The sequence below is a fragment of the Diplodia seriata genome (assembly GCF_021436955.1).
Source record: "Diplodia seriata strain FDS-637 chromosome Unknown scaffold_4, whole genome shotgun sequence".
NCBI lineage: Eukaryota > Fungi > Ascomycota > Dothideomycetes > Botryosphaeriales > Botryosphaeriaceae > Diplodia > Diplodia seriata.
In genome coordinates this window covers 1792734-1809624 of record NW_027117311.1, presented here as the reverse complement: position 1 = coordinate 1809624, position 16891 = coordinate 1792734, and the positions used below count along the sequence as shown (strand labels likewise).

General features: G+C 57.8%; 4 protein-coding genes across 4 annotated transcripts; 2 read left to right on the top strand and 2 right to left on the bottom strand.

Moving 5' to 3' along the window:
* Positions 1 to 690: 690 nt before the first annotated feature.
* SKI3 (Superkiller protein 3) lies at positions 691 to 5098 on the bottom strand (the record flags this gene model as incomplete). Its single annotated transcript, XM_066775871.1, has 2 exons — positions 691 to 4669; positions 4773 to 5098. The coding sequence occupies 2 exons, from the start codon at positions 5096 to 5098 to the stop codon at positions 691 to 693; spliced, it is 4305 nt and encodes a 1434-aa protein (XP_066633752.1).
* Positions 5099 to 5631: 533 nt separating this feature from the next.
* SLS55_004412 (uncharacterized protein) lies at positions 5632 to 9340 on the bottom strand (the record flags this gene model as incomplete). The annotated part of the gene is made up of 8 exons (XM_066775870.1): positions 5632 to 6348; positions 6402 to 6502; positions 6556 to 6787; positions 6847 to 6965; positions 7019 to 7111; positions 7159 to 7187; positions 7703 to 8313; positions 8366 to 9340. 8 exons carry the CDS (start codon positions 9338 to 9340, stop codon positions 5632 to 5634), a joined length of 2877 nt encoding a protein of 958 aa, XP_066633751.1.
* Positions 9341 to 9954: 614 nt separating this feature from the next.
* EGC1 (endo-1,4-beta-glucanase) lies at positions 9955 to 12326 on the top strand (the record flags this gene model as incomplete). Its single annotated transcript, XM_066775869.1, has 3 exons — positions 9955 to 10338; positions 10401 to 11651; positions 11700 to 12326. 3 exons carry the CDS (start codon positions 9955 to 9957, stop codon positions 12324 to 12326), a joined length of 2262 nt encoding a protein of 753 aa, XP_066633750.1.
* Positions 12327 to 12763: 437 nt separating this feature from the next.
* On the top strand, positions 12764 to 16661 carry MSN5 (karyopherin; the record flags this gene model as incomplete). The annotated part of the gene is made up of 3 exons (XM_066775868.1): positions 12764 to 13627; positions 13681 to 13875; positions 13926 to 16661. The coding sequence occupies 3 exons, from the start codon at positions 12764 to 12766 to the stop codon at positions 16659 to 16661; spliced, it is 3795 nt and encodes a 1264-aa protein (XP_066633749.1).
* Positions 16662 to 16891: the final 230 nt, after the last annotated feature.

The window sequence follows — 16891 nt, the reverse complement described above, 5'->3', positions numbered from 1 at the left end:
GATTGATGAGGATGCCCTCCTGAACGACTTGGCTTGGATGTGGACGGGGCTCTTGGATGGGAAAGATATCAAAGGCCTCATCGACGCGGCTACTCTTCTGGCAATGAATGCACGCGCCCCTTCCGATGGTAATAAGATCCAGTTGAGAGGATCGCACTTTGAAAATCTCGCCAAGGCTCATCGGAATCACGTTGCCTTCCTTCTGAACGCCAAACAATACTCGGACGTTCAGGACGCAGATGATGGCGATATTCGCAGTGATCTATTCATTTCGGAGGCGAGAACAATGCCGTCACCAGATGGCCCCGAACAGATTCCAGGACAGTCCCCGGAACAGATATCAATCAACACACCGAGTGACTAGAAGTATGGTAAGTAAGCAACCCTGCGTCCTTGACAGAGACGTCACCACTAACACTAACACAGCAGGACTTCAAAATCATCCACAGATCAGATCAATTTGCACTTGAAGCTGCTGGGGTGTTTCTTTTTCAATATGTCATTTATTTGTTTCTGTTCTAGTATAGCGAACAAAAGAAATCGAGGGTCATGAATTTGAGTGATTGAGAACCCATTTCAGCCCACAATTGAAACCCCATGTATGGACTAGTGAAACCCGTATTTTTCATCCAGTGGTTTCTAAAACCCGACTTTCCGAATCTCACCATCCCTCCGGCACCACAGACAGCCCTACGCCACACAATCCGCCAACGCGCCCCACGCCTCCGCCCTCCACGGCGCACACATGACGGCCCTCTGCGCATCCGCCGCAGTCCCCACGCCCGCGAACGCCGCGGCCAACTCCTCCGCCTGCAGCGGGCCGTTCGGCGGGACGGCCCTCTTCGCCGTGACGAGGGCCATCTGGGCGGGGTAGAACAGCTGCTGCTGCTGCTGTTCCTCGCCATCTGCCACTTGCTCCTCCTGCTCTCCATCCGCGACGAGATCCGCCAGCTGCGTCCAGCCGTGCGGCAGGTGCGGCGCGAGCATGATGCTGGTCTGGACCTCCGTCCTGACGGCATCGGTGGATGACGACGACGACGACGAGGAAGAAAGCTCAGCGATGGCATCCAAGACCTTCTCGATGCGGCGGAGTTGGTGCGTGTCCAGGCCGGGCCGGGTGCGGAGGGCCTGCAGGTCGTCGCGCACCGCGTCCATCGTGTCCGCGTCCTCGTCCAGGCTGGCCATGGCGCCGAGCAGGACGACGGCGCCGACGTGGTCCGCGTGCTCGCCGACGCACTCGAACAGCTGGTCGCGCGCGACGCTCTTCTCGGCGGCGCCGCCCTTGGCCCACAGCACCTCGGCGAGCGAGCACACGACGTCGGGCGCCGAGCCGCTGTCCTGCAGCGCGGTGCGGAAGTGGTCGATGGCCGCGTCCATGGCGTTGAGCTTGTACTGCGCTAGCCCCGCCGTGAGACGTGCGCCCAGGCGGACCTTGAGGCGTGCCTCAGCACTCATGCCGGTGCCCTCTTCTTCAGCTGTCAAGTCCAAAGCAGTTTCGGCGTCTTCGGCGGCCGTTGAGAAGTCAGATGCCGCGAGGCGGTTACGGGCGAGGTCGGCCTTGGCTTGTGCGAAGCGGGAGAGGGCCTCTGGAGACTCTGATACCTCAAAGTCGGCTTCAGCGGCGGTGCAGATCTCTTCGAGCGCAGGGATGGCGACGTCGTAGTTGCCGACCCGCTCCAGGTAGAGTGCTGCTAGGTGGCGGTGCGGGATGTCTGTTGATTTTTGCGAGTACAGCTGCTGGAGCGCGAAGAGGGGCTGGATGAGCTTTGTGATGTCATTAGAGGCCAACGGCGACGAAAGAAGGTGGTCGAAGGTGGAGACCGCGTACTGCCTCTTGACGACAAGAGACGAAGCGTCACTGATCTCGAATGCATGGGTGAAATGAGACAACGCCTCCTTTGCATCTCCCCATAGCAGAGCTATGAGTCCTTCACCCAGCCAAGCCTGCGGATAGTCCGGATCTGTGGACTGAGCGCGGGCAAAAGTTGTGTGGGCAAGCTCGTAGTCGTTCTCCAAGAGATACAGCGTCCCGAGGTTCACCCAAACCTTGGCGTTGCGTTCGTTAAGATGGAGACTTCGGACGAGGGAGTGCTGAGCGACCTTAGGATTGAGCTGTGTGGTCACAATCCCGAGAGCGTTCCAGAACTCAGCGTTGCCGGCCTCCAACTCGATAGATCTCTTGAAGCATCTCATCGCCGCCTTGAGAAGCTTCAGGCTCTTTTTGCCCTGTACGGCGGAATCAACGTCCTCCTCACAACAGGTATACGATCTGTACTCCGTCCAGCCAAGATTGTACCATGCGACCGCTTGAGCGTGAATGTCGTGAGCGCAGGCATAAATCGCTCGCTTCTGGGCGAGGATGGCCGCTTCGAGGCACTTGCGAGCAGGCGGTGCTCCCTCGTTCGGCTGTTGTGATAAGGATGCAAGCTGCTCCTGTCCAATCCCATCGTTATCAGAGAACATGTCGAATTCTTTAGTATCGATGCTTGTCTCCAGCAAAGCCTTCACCGTCTCGAAAGGTAGATCCTTAATCCTACTCTGGACCCATGCGAAGATTGAGCAAGCATCGCCTACTGCCTTCCACAAGTTGAAAGCCTCAGGCTTGTACTCAGCCACTGCCTTCGCAATCGTAAGGGCTTCCAAAGCGCTGTCCGCCGCCTTGCCGAAGAAGCCTGTCTCGATGTACCGCCAGCCCCTCTCAACAAGCGTCTGGAGCAGCGCAATTTGAACGCCAAACTCGTTTTGTCTCGACTCCAAAACCTCCTTGTAGCCATCAATGGCCTCTTCGTACTGGCCGAGTTCGCGGTTGACATTTGCAAGCATGTATTTCGTGAACCAATTCTCAGCGGGCTTCTTCATCTGCACACTGTCTGTCGGGTTTTCTGCGTAATTGAAGGTTCTGAGGGCCGAGTTGTACCTTCCGGAGTTGTGATAACTCTCGCCCAAGCCGACATACGAGTTGTAGTCATCCGGGCTGATGCGTAGCGCCGAGAGGAAGGAATAGACGCTCTTGCTGTACTCCTGTTTGTTCATCTGTACAATTCCCATTGCCGAGAAAGGCCAGCTCACGCCCTTCTTCTTCTTTGACCCGGGGGAGGGACGGCATTTTCCGGATTCGATGGCGCGCTCAGCGACGACTTCGACAATATCCCAGTCACCTTGATCAGCGAACGAGCGAGCAAGGCGCTCAGCGGCCTCCAACTCCGATGCAGACAGCTCGAAGGCTTTCTGGAAGCATTGTCTTGCACGCCTCTTGTCTCGGGCATAGTCTTGGTAGTAGATACCCAAGCTAGTGTATGCTGGAGAAAGGCTCGGGTTTGTCTTGATGGCCTGCAAGAAGCTGGCATATGCTCCCGTCCGGTCCTTGCGAGCCTGTCGTGTGGGATCGATCTCCCAAATGCAGATGCCGATGCGGTATAATGTCTGTGCCCTCAAGTCTCGAGACCTCAGATCCGTAGTCTTCATCTTCTCAACGTACGTCTCGAGCTCGCCAAGGGCTGTGGTGTGATCGCCATTGAGAGCTTTACACCAAGCTGTCTCAGCTCCTATCCGTGCATTTTCCGGGTCCCGTGCCAATGCCCTGCTCAAGAAATCGATGGCTTCCGCGTATTCTTCCTCCTCTTCAAGGATGAGACCAACTCCGATGAGCGCTGGGGTGAAAGTAGCTTTGCGCTGCAGGATCTCATGGAAGATAGACTTCGCCTCAGGGTGGTTCTTGGGGGACTGATACTGGATGAGCGAAGTAGCAAGAGTGCTATTGATAGCATCTTTGTTGTTCTGGAATTCCAGCCCACTCTTCTGAGCCTCAGTGACGACAAGCTTCAGACCTTTTCGAGCGATCTCGACGCAGCTCTCAAACTCCTCCAGGTGGAGGTAGTATTCGCCCATCAGTCGGTGGGCGAGGGGAGATTGCTTCGCATCGTCAAGACCCTCTGTCATCAGCAGCAGTCTATCCTCCTGGCTCAATGGTGCTTCCTCTTCTTTCTTCTCATCCTCGCCCTCCTTTGGCTCCTGCGGCAATTTCAACGGGAATGGCGCAATCTCGCTGATGAGGTATCCCTTCAATAACCTCGCTAGTCCATCATCCGGGAAGAATTCAACGAACTCCCTCACAACATTCGCATCGAACTGCTGTAGCGTCTCCACATCGGTCCACTCCAGCTCCAACCGCCAAGCCAGCGCAAACGGATGCTTGATGATGACCATGCCATGCGCGAGCTTGAGCACCTGCTCCCTCTTCTCTGGCTTCTTTTCAGCCGGCAGCACCGCGAGCGTATCAAACGCGCGCTGCAGCAGCTTCTCCTCATACGTCCGCCTCACCTCATCATCCTGCGTCCAATCCACAACGGCCTGATACAGCTCCTCAAGCTGACTAGCCTCGTACACCTCTCTCTTGACCTCGGTAGTCACCTGGCCGATGCGCGCGCCCAGCCGCGTCCTCCTCTCACCAATCTCCTTGTTGATCTTCTCCTTCTCCTCCTGCTCGACGATCTCCACGATGCGCGTGTACGTCGCGCTCGGATGCGGCACGCGGCCCTCGAGGAATCCGTAATGCTCGCTCGTGGGCAGGTACACCTCGAGCGCGCGCCTGTACTGGGCCTTGGAGCCCTTTGCGCGGGCCAGATCCACCACCTTGTCAACGGCGATCTGCGCTCTATGCGCGTCGTCCCTACACCACCGCACGCAAGATCAGCAAGACACCCAATACCGCCGCCTGGACGACCCCCCAAAAGAATTGAAGAAGAAGGGGAAAAAACCATAAAAACACTCACATCCCCGCATAAACCCCTGCCAGCCTCGCCCCGACCCTCGTATGCTCATCCACCCTGTCGCCTCCCCTGCTCTCGTACACGCCCCTCAGCCCCAACAGCGCCTGGTCGTCCTCCGGCTTGATCGCCGCGGCCTCCTCGTACGCCTTGGCCGCGTCGTCCGGCTTGCCCTGCTTGTCCAGCGCGCGGCCCAGGAACAGGCGGGCGAAGTAGTTTTGCGCGTCGTTCTCGAGCACCGCCGTGGCGTGCGCGATCGCGTCGTCCCATTGCTGGGCGTCGATGGCGGCTTTGGCGGCTTTGAGGGCCGCCTTGTTGGATGGCGGGGCCATTTTGTGGTTGGTGGTGCGATTGCTCTCCGTGATTTACGGCGATTGCGGCGGGGGAAGCGAGCGAATCGCTCGGCCCATGGACGGGGAGTTTGGTAGTGTGGTTGGGTGGCGTGGGAGGTGGGTGTGTCTTGCGTTGCGGCAGGCGGCGGCGGTTGTGGTCGTGGAAGACGCGGGACGCGTTCGAGAAAGAGAGTGGACGTCATGGGTCCTTCAGCCCTACGGAGCACGGGCCGGGCAGAAGAGCTCCCCCGCCATTACAGGTCATTCGTTATATTTTCCACGTTCGGGTATTGCGTATCGGATTCAATTGTGTGGTTTCAGACACCGGGGCGATGTAATACATGTCCGTGTTCACTCTAATAAGGAAAGATTCGCACAGCATTATCGACAACCAAGCAATTATCAACTCACTACTAGTAATCTCGGATGAATCGCAATGTTCCCAGGCAGGAGTGCCACCACACCCAGACGCCTCCAACACCAGCGCATGCAGCAGAGGATAATCGACCCGCCAAATTCAAAACTTGCCTTCCTCACTCCTGGGCATCCCTGACCTTGCTCGGCGTCTGCACGCCCGGCTTCTCTTGGTGCGCCGCAACCTCGACGACACTAAGCGCACTCTCGCCCGCCGTCGGCACGCTCATACCTAGCATCCGCTGTGCCACAGCCTTGTGGCCTTCTTGATTAGGACTGTCGCGACCTTCGGCGGTGCCGTCGAGCGAGAAGCTGGCGCGGCGCTTGTTCAACCAGGCCACCTCGGCGCAGCGCTTGGCCAGCCGGATCGTCGTCTCGTCGTGCGACTCGAAGTGACGCCACGGATTGTCATTGGCCGCGCTGAGGTAGTCCAGCATCTTGAGCAATTCGTCCGGCTTGTAGTGCGGCGGCCGGTTGACCTGGCTATTGGCCAGCAGCGGGTGCAGCACGCGCAGGTACGTGTGCCGGATCGCTGCCGACGTCGTGTCGTCCGACGGCAGGTCCAGCAGGTTGCGGATGATGATGTCGATGAGCACGTATAGGTCGTTGGTGTAGAAGTAGTCGCACGTCTTCTCGTTGAGGAATAAGAGGTAGAGAAGCTTTAGGATGAGCAGGGTGAGCGAAGCCTCCGTCTCACGGTTCAGCAGCAGGATCATGTTCTCTCCGAAAGTCTTGTAGATGTTGCCGTGGGTCGAGAGAGCCTTGATAACACGATTCGTGAGCGGCACCGCCGGGGTCGGAATATTGGCTACGAAGTATTGCTCGTTTAGAACCAGCTACGATCCATGGTTAGCATCTGGGGACTGACGCATGTCGGTGGGGCCTGTACCAGAACACGAATGACGTGGTAGCAGAACGGATCATTTGAATCGCCAAAAAGCTCCTCGACCGTCTGAAAGAGGCCAAGAACGAAGGCATCGTCAACCACAGCTAAAGCTTGCGTCAGCAGTGCGACCCAACGAGTGTAATGCGTGAAAGCCCACCTAGCTCTTCGGCCGAAAGACGTTCTATTCTCGACATCTCGTAAATGAGCTGTAGAAGTAGGCGGTGTAGGTTCTTCTGCTCGTCGAGATCGGTGTTCCTAATGAGCTCAACGAGGCGCGAGAAGGCTCCTTCCTTGTTCATCATGTGGAACACCTGCTGGTCGTCATCGTCGGCGAGGCCATCGATCAGCAGCACGGCTGCAACCACCTGCAGCGTCGGCGGGTCATCCTCCTAGCATGGCATCAGCAAAAGCCTCACTAGCTGCATGGCCGGGCAGGCGGGCGCAATACCTGAAGCAGGCTGTAGACAAACTGCCGGCGCACGTAGTCCTTGTTCTTGGTGTAGATGGAGTGTTCCAGCAGGGTGCTCGCGCACTGCTTGAGGTCGTCTTCGGTTTGGAGGTATTCCTCTGGAAGCGTCAACAGGCGTCCAGTCAGGCAAGCAGCGGGGAGCGGGGCGCACCGTGGAAGTTGTTGGCGAAGGCGAGGTACTGGCGGAGGGTGCTGTCTATGGCTTCGTGCGAGTCGCAGCGAGCGCAGACGATGTCGTCCAGCTCTGCAACGCGTCAGTGTGAGCAGCGGGCGCGTGTTTCGATTTCGTACCTTCCCAGAACTGTTCGGCATTATCGAGGCTGTAGGAAACCTCGAACTCCATGCTGGCGCCGGCGCGCAAGATGCATCGTCTCTGGTGCTGCTGCGTGGGGCGGTCGGAGGGGCAGCTAGCCGGTGCAGTGGCCTTTTGTAACTTGCAAGGGCCTGGATCTTCCCACGCGCCAAATGATCCCAAGCCGGCAACTGCATCCGCCGCCCATGACCACCGATACGCCGTTTCACGCGCCAGCGTCCTGCTGAGTAGCACTGACAATGCTTCGCAATTCACTCTACATTAAAGCGCTCTCATTGGGCGCCGTATAGAAGTGGGGCAGCGCAACCGCGCCGCTCGGCGCTCGACTATCAAAGCATGACCCAGGACTCCTTCCCCCTAAACACCCTGTACAGCGTGCTGTCTGATCGGCAAGTACGCAGCTCTACGCCACCGACTCTCTCGAGTACGATTTTGTCCCACCCCAAAGTAACGCCACTATCGAAAAATAGAACGACTCCTTCGCATATGCTGCAAGTACTCTAAAAATTGAACCCTCCGAACCCCCCACCGGGGAAGCCTCCACCGAATCCACCACCACCCGCGTGGAACTTGAACGATCCTCCCGGGCCTCCTTGCCGCATGAAGAATTGCTGGCCACCTGGGCCGCCAAATGGCGAGCCCTGGAACGGGTTTGATTGCCCCTCGTTGTCGTTGGGGTCGTCGCCGTTGTCGAACCGCGCCTTGAGCTCCGGATCGCTGAGCACTTCGTAGGCCTCATTGATCGAGGCCATCTTCTTTTGTGCTTCCTCTGGCGTAATGTCCTTCTGCGACGCTTTGTCGGGGTGGTGTTCCTTAGTAAGCTTGCGGTATGCCCGCTTGATTTCCCTCTCGTCCGCGTCCCTCGACACGCCCAGGACCTTATAGTAGTCCTTCTGCTTTGACCGCTTCAGAAGATTGTGCGCTTTTTGCTGGAGCTCCTGAATCTTTCGTTGCAGCTGCTGGTTTCCTTGCTCCTTTGCCTTCTCCTTGGCGTCGTTCAGAATGTGGATAGCCGGTTCAAACTCATCTGCGTCAATCTTGCGTTCTGCGTCAAGGATGAGTCCATGAAGGTTGTTCGGGTTGAGTTTGTGTGCTTCCGCACAGTACGGCTCCGCGCGCTTCTTGTTGTTCATCTGTAGCATTGTAAGCATCCGCGTCCAATCCAAAGGCTCCCATGGCACTCACCTCAACATAAGCCTCGCAAACCATCTCGACAAGGTTCGTGTAGAGCCCATCCGGAGTTTTCTTGTGGATGTAACCCTCCTCTTTGTACTGCTTGATGTCCTCCTTGACGTCCTCGAGGAGGCCTGCGCTTTCACTCGACTTGATCAGAAGTTTGACTGCGCCGGCATATTGTCTCTTCTCCATCAATCCCTTTGCCTTCTTGAGTTGCTTGTCCAATGCCTTCTCGCGCTTCATGAGCTTCATACAGGACTTGGAGTCAGGGTCCGACTGAAGACACTTGCGGATATGCGCCAAACCCTTGTCGGTCTCGCCGAGGGAGTAAAATGTCATGGCCGAACTCTGGAGGTGGGGCTCAATGGAACCCGAGTTTATCTGCAGCACATGCTGCAGGTCATTGACACCCTCCGCAACCTCGCCCTTCTCGAACCGGCACCTCGCCCTCAGCTTGCGCAGTTCCAGATTGCCGCCGGCAACCATGACGGCGACGCCGGCATTGGTTATGCAGCCATCCCAGTCGCCCTGTTGCTCCGCCTCGGCGGCGAGAGTCGCTGCGCCCTGTGCCTCCTCCAATTCCGTAATCTCCGGGCCTCCCTTCTTGCCCGCAGTCTCGTAGTCTTTGCGCGCGGCGTCCCAATCGCCGTGGCGGCTCTTCAGCTTCGCGCGCTGGATCAGGGCGCCCTCGAAGTCTGGCTTTATGGCGAGGACCTTGTCGAAATCCAGCTGGGCCTGGTTGTTCTTGCCGAGGGAGAGGTAGGTGGCGCCGCGCTTGAACAAGGTGAGGTAGTTCTTGGGGTCTCGAGTCACAGCGGCATCGAAGTAGGCCAGGGCATCCTGCGCGTTGCCGGCGGCAAGTTGCTGGTTGGCGGTGGCGATCAGTTTCGAGACGGGCGTGTCAGCGGGAATGCTGGCAGGCGAAAGGGCGAGGGCGAACGGCAGGGCAGCGCCGACCGCCAGGACGCGCAGCGGGAGCAGCATGGTAGCGGAAGCGTGCGGAAGGACAGCGAGCGTGGTCGAGTGCTTCGGACTCGGAGGTATTAAAACAAACAGAGGTGCATGATTGAGGAATGAGGAAAGCTGGCCATTTGGGAGCATCGCCCCGGCCAGGCACGCGCCTGCCTGCGCATGGGCCACGTTGGCTTATCGGCCTATCTCGCCCGAGGATGTGCCGCGTCAAAGAGCATTGGAGCGATGACAGATGAACCATTGCTGCTTCGGCACCCGGGCATGTGAGTAGCAAACTGCAAATAAATCCAACATTCCAATCTGACGCATGGGCCAGAGCCCTCACCTAGCTGCAATGCGCCTATCCGTGTCCCAGAGCTCCCCAACCGGGATTCATTCCGTGAGACCCCTACGCACCGGCCGGGTCAATGACGCACGCGGGATTGCCAGGATGCCGCGGTGTGCCTCTGTGGCGCCTGAACCTCCTCGTCGCCTCCGCCTCCGCAAGCGGGTCTACCTCCATTAGCTGCTCGAGCCGCACCTACCACTGCTCGTACTCGTACTCTCGTCCTATATCTACCATACCCTACCCTACCTTACATCGCCGCCCCGCTTCCCCTTTGCTCCCTCCTCAACATTCGCCCGACATGGCTCCCCTCCGCTTGCGCGTTGACGGCCGTACATTCCGTGATCCCAGCAACCGCGAAGTCACCCTACATGGCATCAACGTTGCCGCTGACGCCAAATTCCCCGCACACCCGGATCAGCCCTCGCATGTCGCTGACGCCTTCTACGATGGCGACACCGTGTCTTTCGTCGATCGCCCGTTCACTGTCGACACCGCCCACACCCACTTCACGAGACTGAGGAAGATAGGCTACAACACCATCCGATACATCTTTACGTGGGAGGCAATCGAGCACGCAGGGCCGGGCAAGTACGACGAGGAGTGGATACAGCACACCATCGCCATCCTCCGAGTGGCCAAGGAGTATGGCTTCTATGTGTTCATGGATCCGCACCAGGATGTCGTACGTAGACTTGAAATGCAATACTTCTCCCTCCACGCTGATCCCTCTGATCGTGAACGCAGTGGTCCAGGTTCACCGGCGGTTCCGGGGCCCCCCTCTGGACTATCTATGCCTGCGGACTGAACCCTCGAGCTTTTGACATCACCGAAGCCTCCCTCGTCCAAAACACTTACCCCGACCCCGAGCAGTTCCCCAAGATGATATGGGCTACGAATTACTCCCGGCTGGCGTGCCAGTCCATATTCACTCTCTTCTTCGCCGGAAAGGCGTTTGCGCCGAAAGCGATCATTGACGGCGTGAACATTCAAGATTACCTTCAGGATCACTTCTTCGCTGCTCTTAAACACCTGGCGCTACGCATTCAGGAAGCAGGGGACCTGGACAACGACCTCATCATCGGCTGGGAGAGCATAAACGAGCCGAACAGGGGACTTATCGGGTGGGAAGATTTGTCGGTAATTCCTTCAGAACAGAAGTTACAGAAGGGCACGTCGCCGACGGCTTGGCAAGCGATCCTTACGGGCTCCGGAAGAGCATGCGAAATTGACACTTGGGATTTCGGCGGAATGGGTCCTTTCAAGTCCGGTTCGGTCCTCGTGGATCCCGAAGGGCAGTCGGCTTGGCTGCCCGCAGACTACGACGAAAGTCATTACGGCTTCCAGCGTGATCCAGGGTGGAAGTTGGGGGAATGTCTGTGGGCGCAGCATGGGATTTGGGATCCTGCATCCGACACCTTGCTCAAAAAGGACTATTTCTCGAAGGACCCGGACAACGGGAAGACGATCAGCTACGAGTATTACACGAACAACTGGTTCATGCACTATTACAGGAGACACAGGGAGACGGTCAGAAGCGTTTTCCCAGACACCATCATGTTCTGCCAGCCGCCGGTCTTGGAAATACCACCTTCTATCAAGGGCACCGAAGACGACGACCCGAATATGGTCTTCACCCCCCACTTTTACGACGGAGTCACGCTCATGACGAAGAAGTGGAATCGGGTATGGAACGTCGATGTTTTTGGTGTTCTTCGTGGCAAGTACTGGTCACCCGTGTTTGCCATTAAGATCGGAGAGACGGCCATCAGAAATTGCTTCCGGGATCAGTTGGCTGCCATCAGGGATGAAGGTATGGAGAACATGGGCCCACGTCCTTGTCTCTTTAGCGAGATCGGGATTCCGTACGATATGGACGACAAGCACGCGTACAAGACTGGAGACTACAGCAGCCAGATCGCTGCTATGGACGCGAACCACTACGCGCTGGAAGCGAGCCACGCCAATGGTTTTACTCTTTGGACCTACGTAGCCACGGTAAGATTCCCTTTGCGCTCACACCCAATAAATGCTGACCAAGAAAAGAACAATCACAAGTGGGGAGACCAGTGGAACGGAGAAGACTTGTCGATCTTCTCGCTCGACGACCCGCCGCTGCCTACGCTGTCGTCGCCTGCGTCAGATCCTGAGTCACCGTCGTACTCGCGCAGCCAGTCATCCGAGTCAGCGCGTGTATCGCCTTCTAATCTGAAGCAAACGCTTGCCGAAGACCAGATGACACCCGGCGGTGTGAGTAGCAACGGAAAACCGGACAAAGCAGGGTATCGTGCGGCTGAAGCTTACGTTCGGCCGACACCAACGCTGACTCACGGCACGATTCTTAACTACGGGTTTGACCTGCGCAACTGCGTGTTCACGCTCTCGTTAGAGGCGCCCAGCTCGTCCGGCGAGGGTGGCCCCACAGAAGTATTTTTGCCGGAGTTCCACTTCCCGCAAGGGAAGGTATCAGTGGAGGTGAGCGGGGGGAAGTGGACGATTAGCATGGAAGAAACAGCGGCCGGGCCGATCCAGATGCTGAAGTGGTGGCACTCAGAGGGCGAGCAGAAGATGACGGTGTCGGGGGTGAAGACGCAGCAGGCGCTGGGCGCGGACGAGGACGGCTACATCGAGCAGTGCCAGGAGACGACGGGGCAGAAATGCGTGGTGATGTGATGGTCACGAGACTGTGTATATAGCTGCAGGACAGCGGTGGGAACCTGGAATTCAGGATTGAAGTCAGCCTTATTGGGCCGCATGCAGGCGTTCCGGGCGGGTGGGACAGACAGCGTGGGCTCGCAGCAGGTGACTCCGCGTTTTGTGCATGCTGGGGCTTGGCGCTCCGCTCCAGCCGCGGCGGGCAAACCAACTCGCTGCAATTGGAAACCACGGCCAGCTCTTCTTCCTGCCCACCACCATGCTCGCCGCCGCTTAATCCGCGCCCCGACCCGAGTCCCCTTCCGCTGCTATGACGGCCGGCCCTGCTCACATCGCCCACCGCAATCCCAGGCTTCCAGAGGAATCCACCGCCTTTCGCCAGCTCCGCCCCAAGAGCACCTGAGGCCGTCGCTTCGCCGCATCGTAATCCCTGCCCTCACTGACATCGCACCACCATGGACGGCTCTCCGCAGGACCGCAGCAATGGCCTTGACGGCCAGCAGAGCCCTGCCGACTTCGCGCGCATGCTCCAAGCGCTGGAAGCCATTTTCGACCCACGCTCCTCCAACAACACGCGCCAGGACGCTTCGGCCTACCTTGAGCAGGTGAAGCAGCACCGCGACGCTCCCGCCTATGGCTTCCAGCTCGCTCTCGAAGCCTCGCACCCCGTGCACCTCCGTTACTACGGCCTCACCGTGCTGGAATACTCGATCAAATATGGGTGGGAAGATTTCAGCGAAGAGCAGGCCGACGCCATGCGCGGCTGGGTCGTCCAGCTCGCCGAGGGCGCCGTCCAGCAGGGCCCCGTATACGTGAGGAACAAAATCGGACAGCTGTGGGCCGAGGTGGCCAAGAGGAGCTGGGGCGCGGAGTGGATGGACATGGACGAGCAGCTGGTGCGGCTGTGGGCGTCGTCGCTGGAGCATCAAGGCTTGGTCTTGTATATACTCGAAACCCTCGCCGAGGACGTCTTCAACAGAGAGGATCCCGTCGCCAGCTTGCGCGGCAACGAGCTGGGCAAGGCCTGTGTCAGCATCTTCACCCCCATCGCCGTCATCCAGGAAGAGCTGCCCGGCCGCGACCCCAACCTCGACGTGCGCTTCGGCGACGAGGGCTGGGTCAAGCGCGTCTGCGACCTGCTTGACTGGTGTCTGGTCAACAATGCCGAAAATGACGACAATGTCTGCCACATCGCCGTCAAGGCGCTGAATACCCTCCGCTCGACCATGTCGTGGTTGATTCCCAAAGCCATCGTCTCCACTGACAGTATTAACCACATTGGAAGGGCGCTTTCCGTACCCATTGTCCCGATGCAAACGGTGAGACAGCCTGGTGATTATCGAGACCAATTTTTGCTAATTCATCCGGGCAGGCTGCCGTCGAGGCTCTCTTTGCTATCTACGCTCGCCAAAACTTCGGCGACCAAGACTTCATCGACATCATATGCCCCATGTTCGCACCGCAGATCGTTAACCTCATGGCCGAGCTTTTCCAATGGACATCGAAGGGTTTAGATGCCAACGACATAGACGAACCCAAGTACACTCTGTCGAAGAAACTTTCCGAGGTAAACACAATTTCGACTGCGTACCCAACACGGTTCTGACAAGCGTGCAGTTGCTTTCCAACCTGGGCAGCTTCGTGGAAGCTAAACCTAGCCTCATTCCCGAGGAAAGTGATATGCCCGCTTTCCTGAGGCTCTTATACGAAGTCCTTGGCCACCCTAGTCTCGTCGTTTCCATTCCTGTTCTACATGCGTGGACAAGATTGCTGCGCACTCGTTCCATCAGAGATTCTCCTGCGGTTCTACAATTAGTTCCTGCCCTATTAGAGACTTGCAGCTCTCGCCTACTGCGCTACGAAGCCTTGCCTGAGGACTCGGATAATCCCACCTTCGTGCTCCTCATCGAGGACCTAGACACGGCGCCCGAAAGACATGCATTCCTCGGAAACTACCGTAGGTACTGCGTAGACGTCGTAGAGGTGATTGTTCGCAAGATGCCGCTGGACGCTATGCAGCATATTCTTGGTCAAGCAACCAGCTTGTTCACTAACCTCTATGACGGTCTCGCTCCTTTCTCGCCGCAAACGTTTTCGAAAAACTCTCCCTCTGTGCTCCGGGCGGACGCCCAGATCACTGTCGTCGATGCCGCTTTGAAAGGCTACTTGAAGTGGATTGCCGGTCATGGATCCGAGCCTGAAGAAGATGAGGGCAATAGGACGATCATGCAGGATGCGTTTGAAAAATGGTGCCAAGGAGTCCTCACCATTCGCTTTGAGGATCCTGAAATCAATAGGAAGATCATTCAGCTCATGGTCACATTCGCCACCAAGGCATTGTCTTCCAGGCCAAGCTTTGCTTTGCAGTTGCTCGAATACATTCTGAACCTGCCCCTGCGCGACGAGCCTTCAGCACCACCTTACTCCGAAGCGGTCAAGGGTTTGGAACAAGCCTGCACCGCTGAGATCCAGAGACTCGCCATTGCATTCCCCGATCACTTTCTGTCAGTATATGACGAGCTCGAGCACAAGATCAACGATATCGTGAACAACCGCCTCATCGATGAACGGCAGCGGATGGGTTACACAGCATTCCTTTTCATCATAGTCCATCGCGCCACTACGCTAGACCGCGACGTTCGGGAAGCTCGCTTGAAGCAAATGATGGACATGGTAAAGGATGGCTGGACGAATCATGAGCTGAGCGCCTCGCTATCTTCGTTCCAATCGTTCTGCGAAATGCTCGGTCTTGGCGATATCACAGACTTCCTTGCATCCCGCGGTTTCCACAGAGTCTCAGACTGGGCGCAACAGCAACTGGATGCTGAAGGTCAGGCAAAACAAGCCGAGATCCTAGCTCGTTTCCAGAGGCTGCCGCTCCGGCTGACGAAGAATCTCCTGGGCGCTTCGACTGAAAAGCTGCGCGAAAGCTCTCATCCGTATGAGATTGCGTGTGCCCTTTGGTCGGACGCCCTTCCTGCAGTACTGCCGAATCTCCTGCAACTCGTCAGCCACGCGCAGGCATTCATGAACATGCGTAATTGGTCTCATCTGCCTCCGGAGATGCAAGTGGTCATGAAGCGTGTCCTTACAGACAGGTTCTGGCAGGCCGGTATCTCAACGGAGAGCAGAGACGACTTCTTTGCACGCGTGAGCGGATCCAAATCGTCGTATGAGGGATTCGCTTCCACGGTACGCGGCACAGTCAGGCAGATCCGCGAGGTCTGCTACTACATTCTTTACGGTTTCACCAGGTTCAAAGATCACTTCTACGGCATCAGTGATCTTCCGGTCCCTCTCAGTCAAGCACTGTTTGAGAACGCACAGGCACTCTCTGCACATCACGTTTCCGTCCTGCTCAACATTTCCACACAGCTTATTGAGAACTGCCCCATCCACCTTCGTTCTCAGTTCCTGCCGCCCATTGTCTCCAGTCTCTTCAATGAACTCGACACTAAGATCAGCACCGAGTGGGACACGATCAACAGACAGATCAACGAAGCCGGCGACCAAGACAATCTCGGTGATGAGATGAAGAACGAAAGCATCCTCCGCCAGCTCACGCATTCAGCCGTGATGCTGGTCTCCCTTCTCCTCGAGGATGTGCGGCTCGGTACGAAAACCTCACGGCGCAAGCAGCTGAAGGAGCGCAAGCAGCTCGCCGTCACCAACGACCTCCAAGAAGCGCTGACTTCGCTGACACTGTCCATAGACAACACCTCGTCGGCCTCGCACGACCGCTCGACCGCGGCGGCGGCCGCCGCCGCCAAGGCGGAGCGCATGTCGACCTTCATCCTGAGCACGCCCTCGGTCTTCGAGCCCGTCCTCGTCTTCTGCCGCACCGTGATCCGGGTGCGCGACACGCGCTGCGTCACGCTCGTGTCGCGGGTGCTGCGCGGCGCGGCGCCGCACCTCAAGGAGCACGGCCCGGCGCGCGGCTACCTCTGCTGCGACGTGCTGCAGGCGGCCATCACGTCGCTGCACGAGCCGCCGTTCGTCGACGCCCAGAAGGACCTCGCCGCCCTCATCGCGCATGTCATCCTGCTCGACGCTGCCCAGGCCCACGCCATCATCCTGAGCCTCCCCGGCCTGAGCAACCGCCCCGACAAGGTGGACCGCGCGTTCGCGCACATCCAGAGCGTCGCCAGCGAGAGGCAGCAGCGCGGTGTCGTGCTGGACTTGCTGAGCGGCGTCAGGGGCGTGAGCATCCATGAGCAGGGCAAGATGAGCCGCGTGGAGCGCCAGAAGAAGCCCCAGGTGCAGGAGCAGTATATGACCGTGGAGCAGGGACCCGCGACGATCAAGAGGGGGGGTAGTCCCGAGCTGGGGGGCTTGGCAGATATGTTTGGTTGAGGGGTTGATATGGAGGGGGGAACGTATCGTCAGGGGAAAGAGTTGAGTGGGAGCGGAGCGGAGGCCACTGCGTGAGTTTGGCCTCGCGAAGTGACGGATTGACATGGATAATGTACAGTTGGGAAAGGATGGAAGACTTGGGGGGGTGAAGGGGGCGTTGCATGGACAGAAGCGTTGGGAGTGTAAGATGGAGTTTTACACTTGCTTTTTTTCTTCTTTTCTTCGCGCAA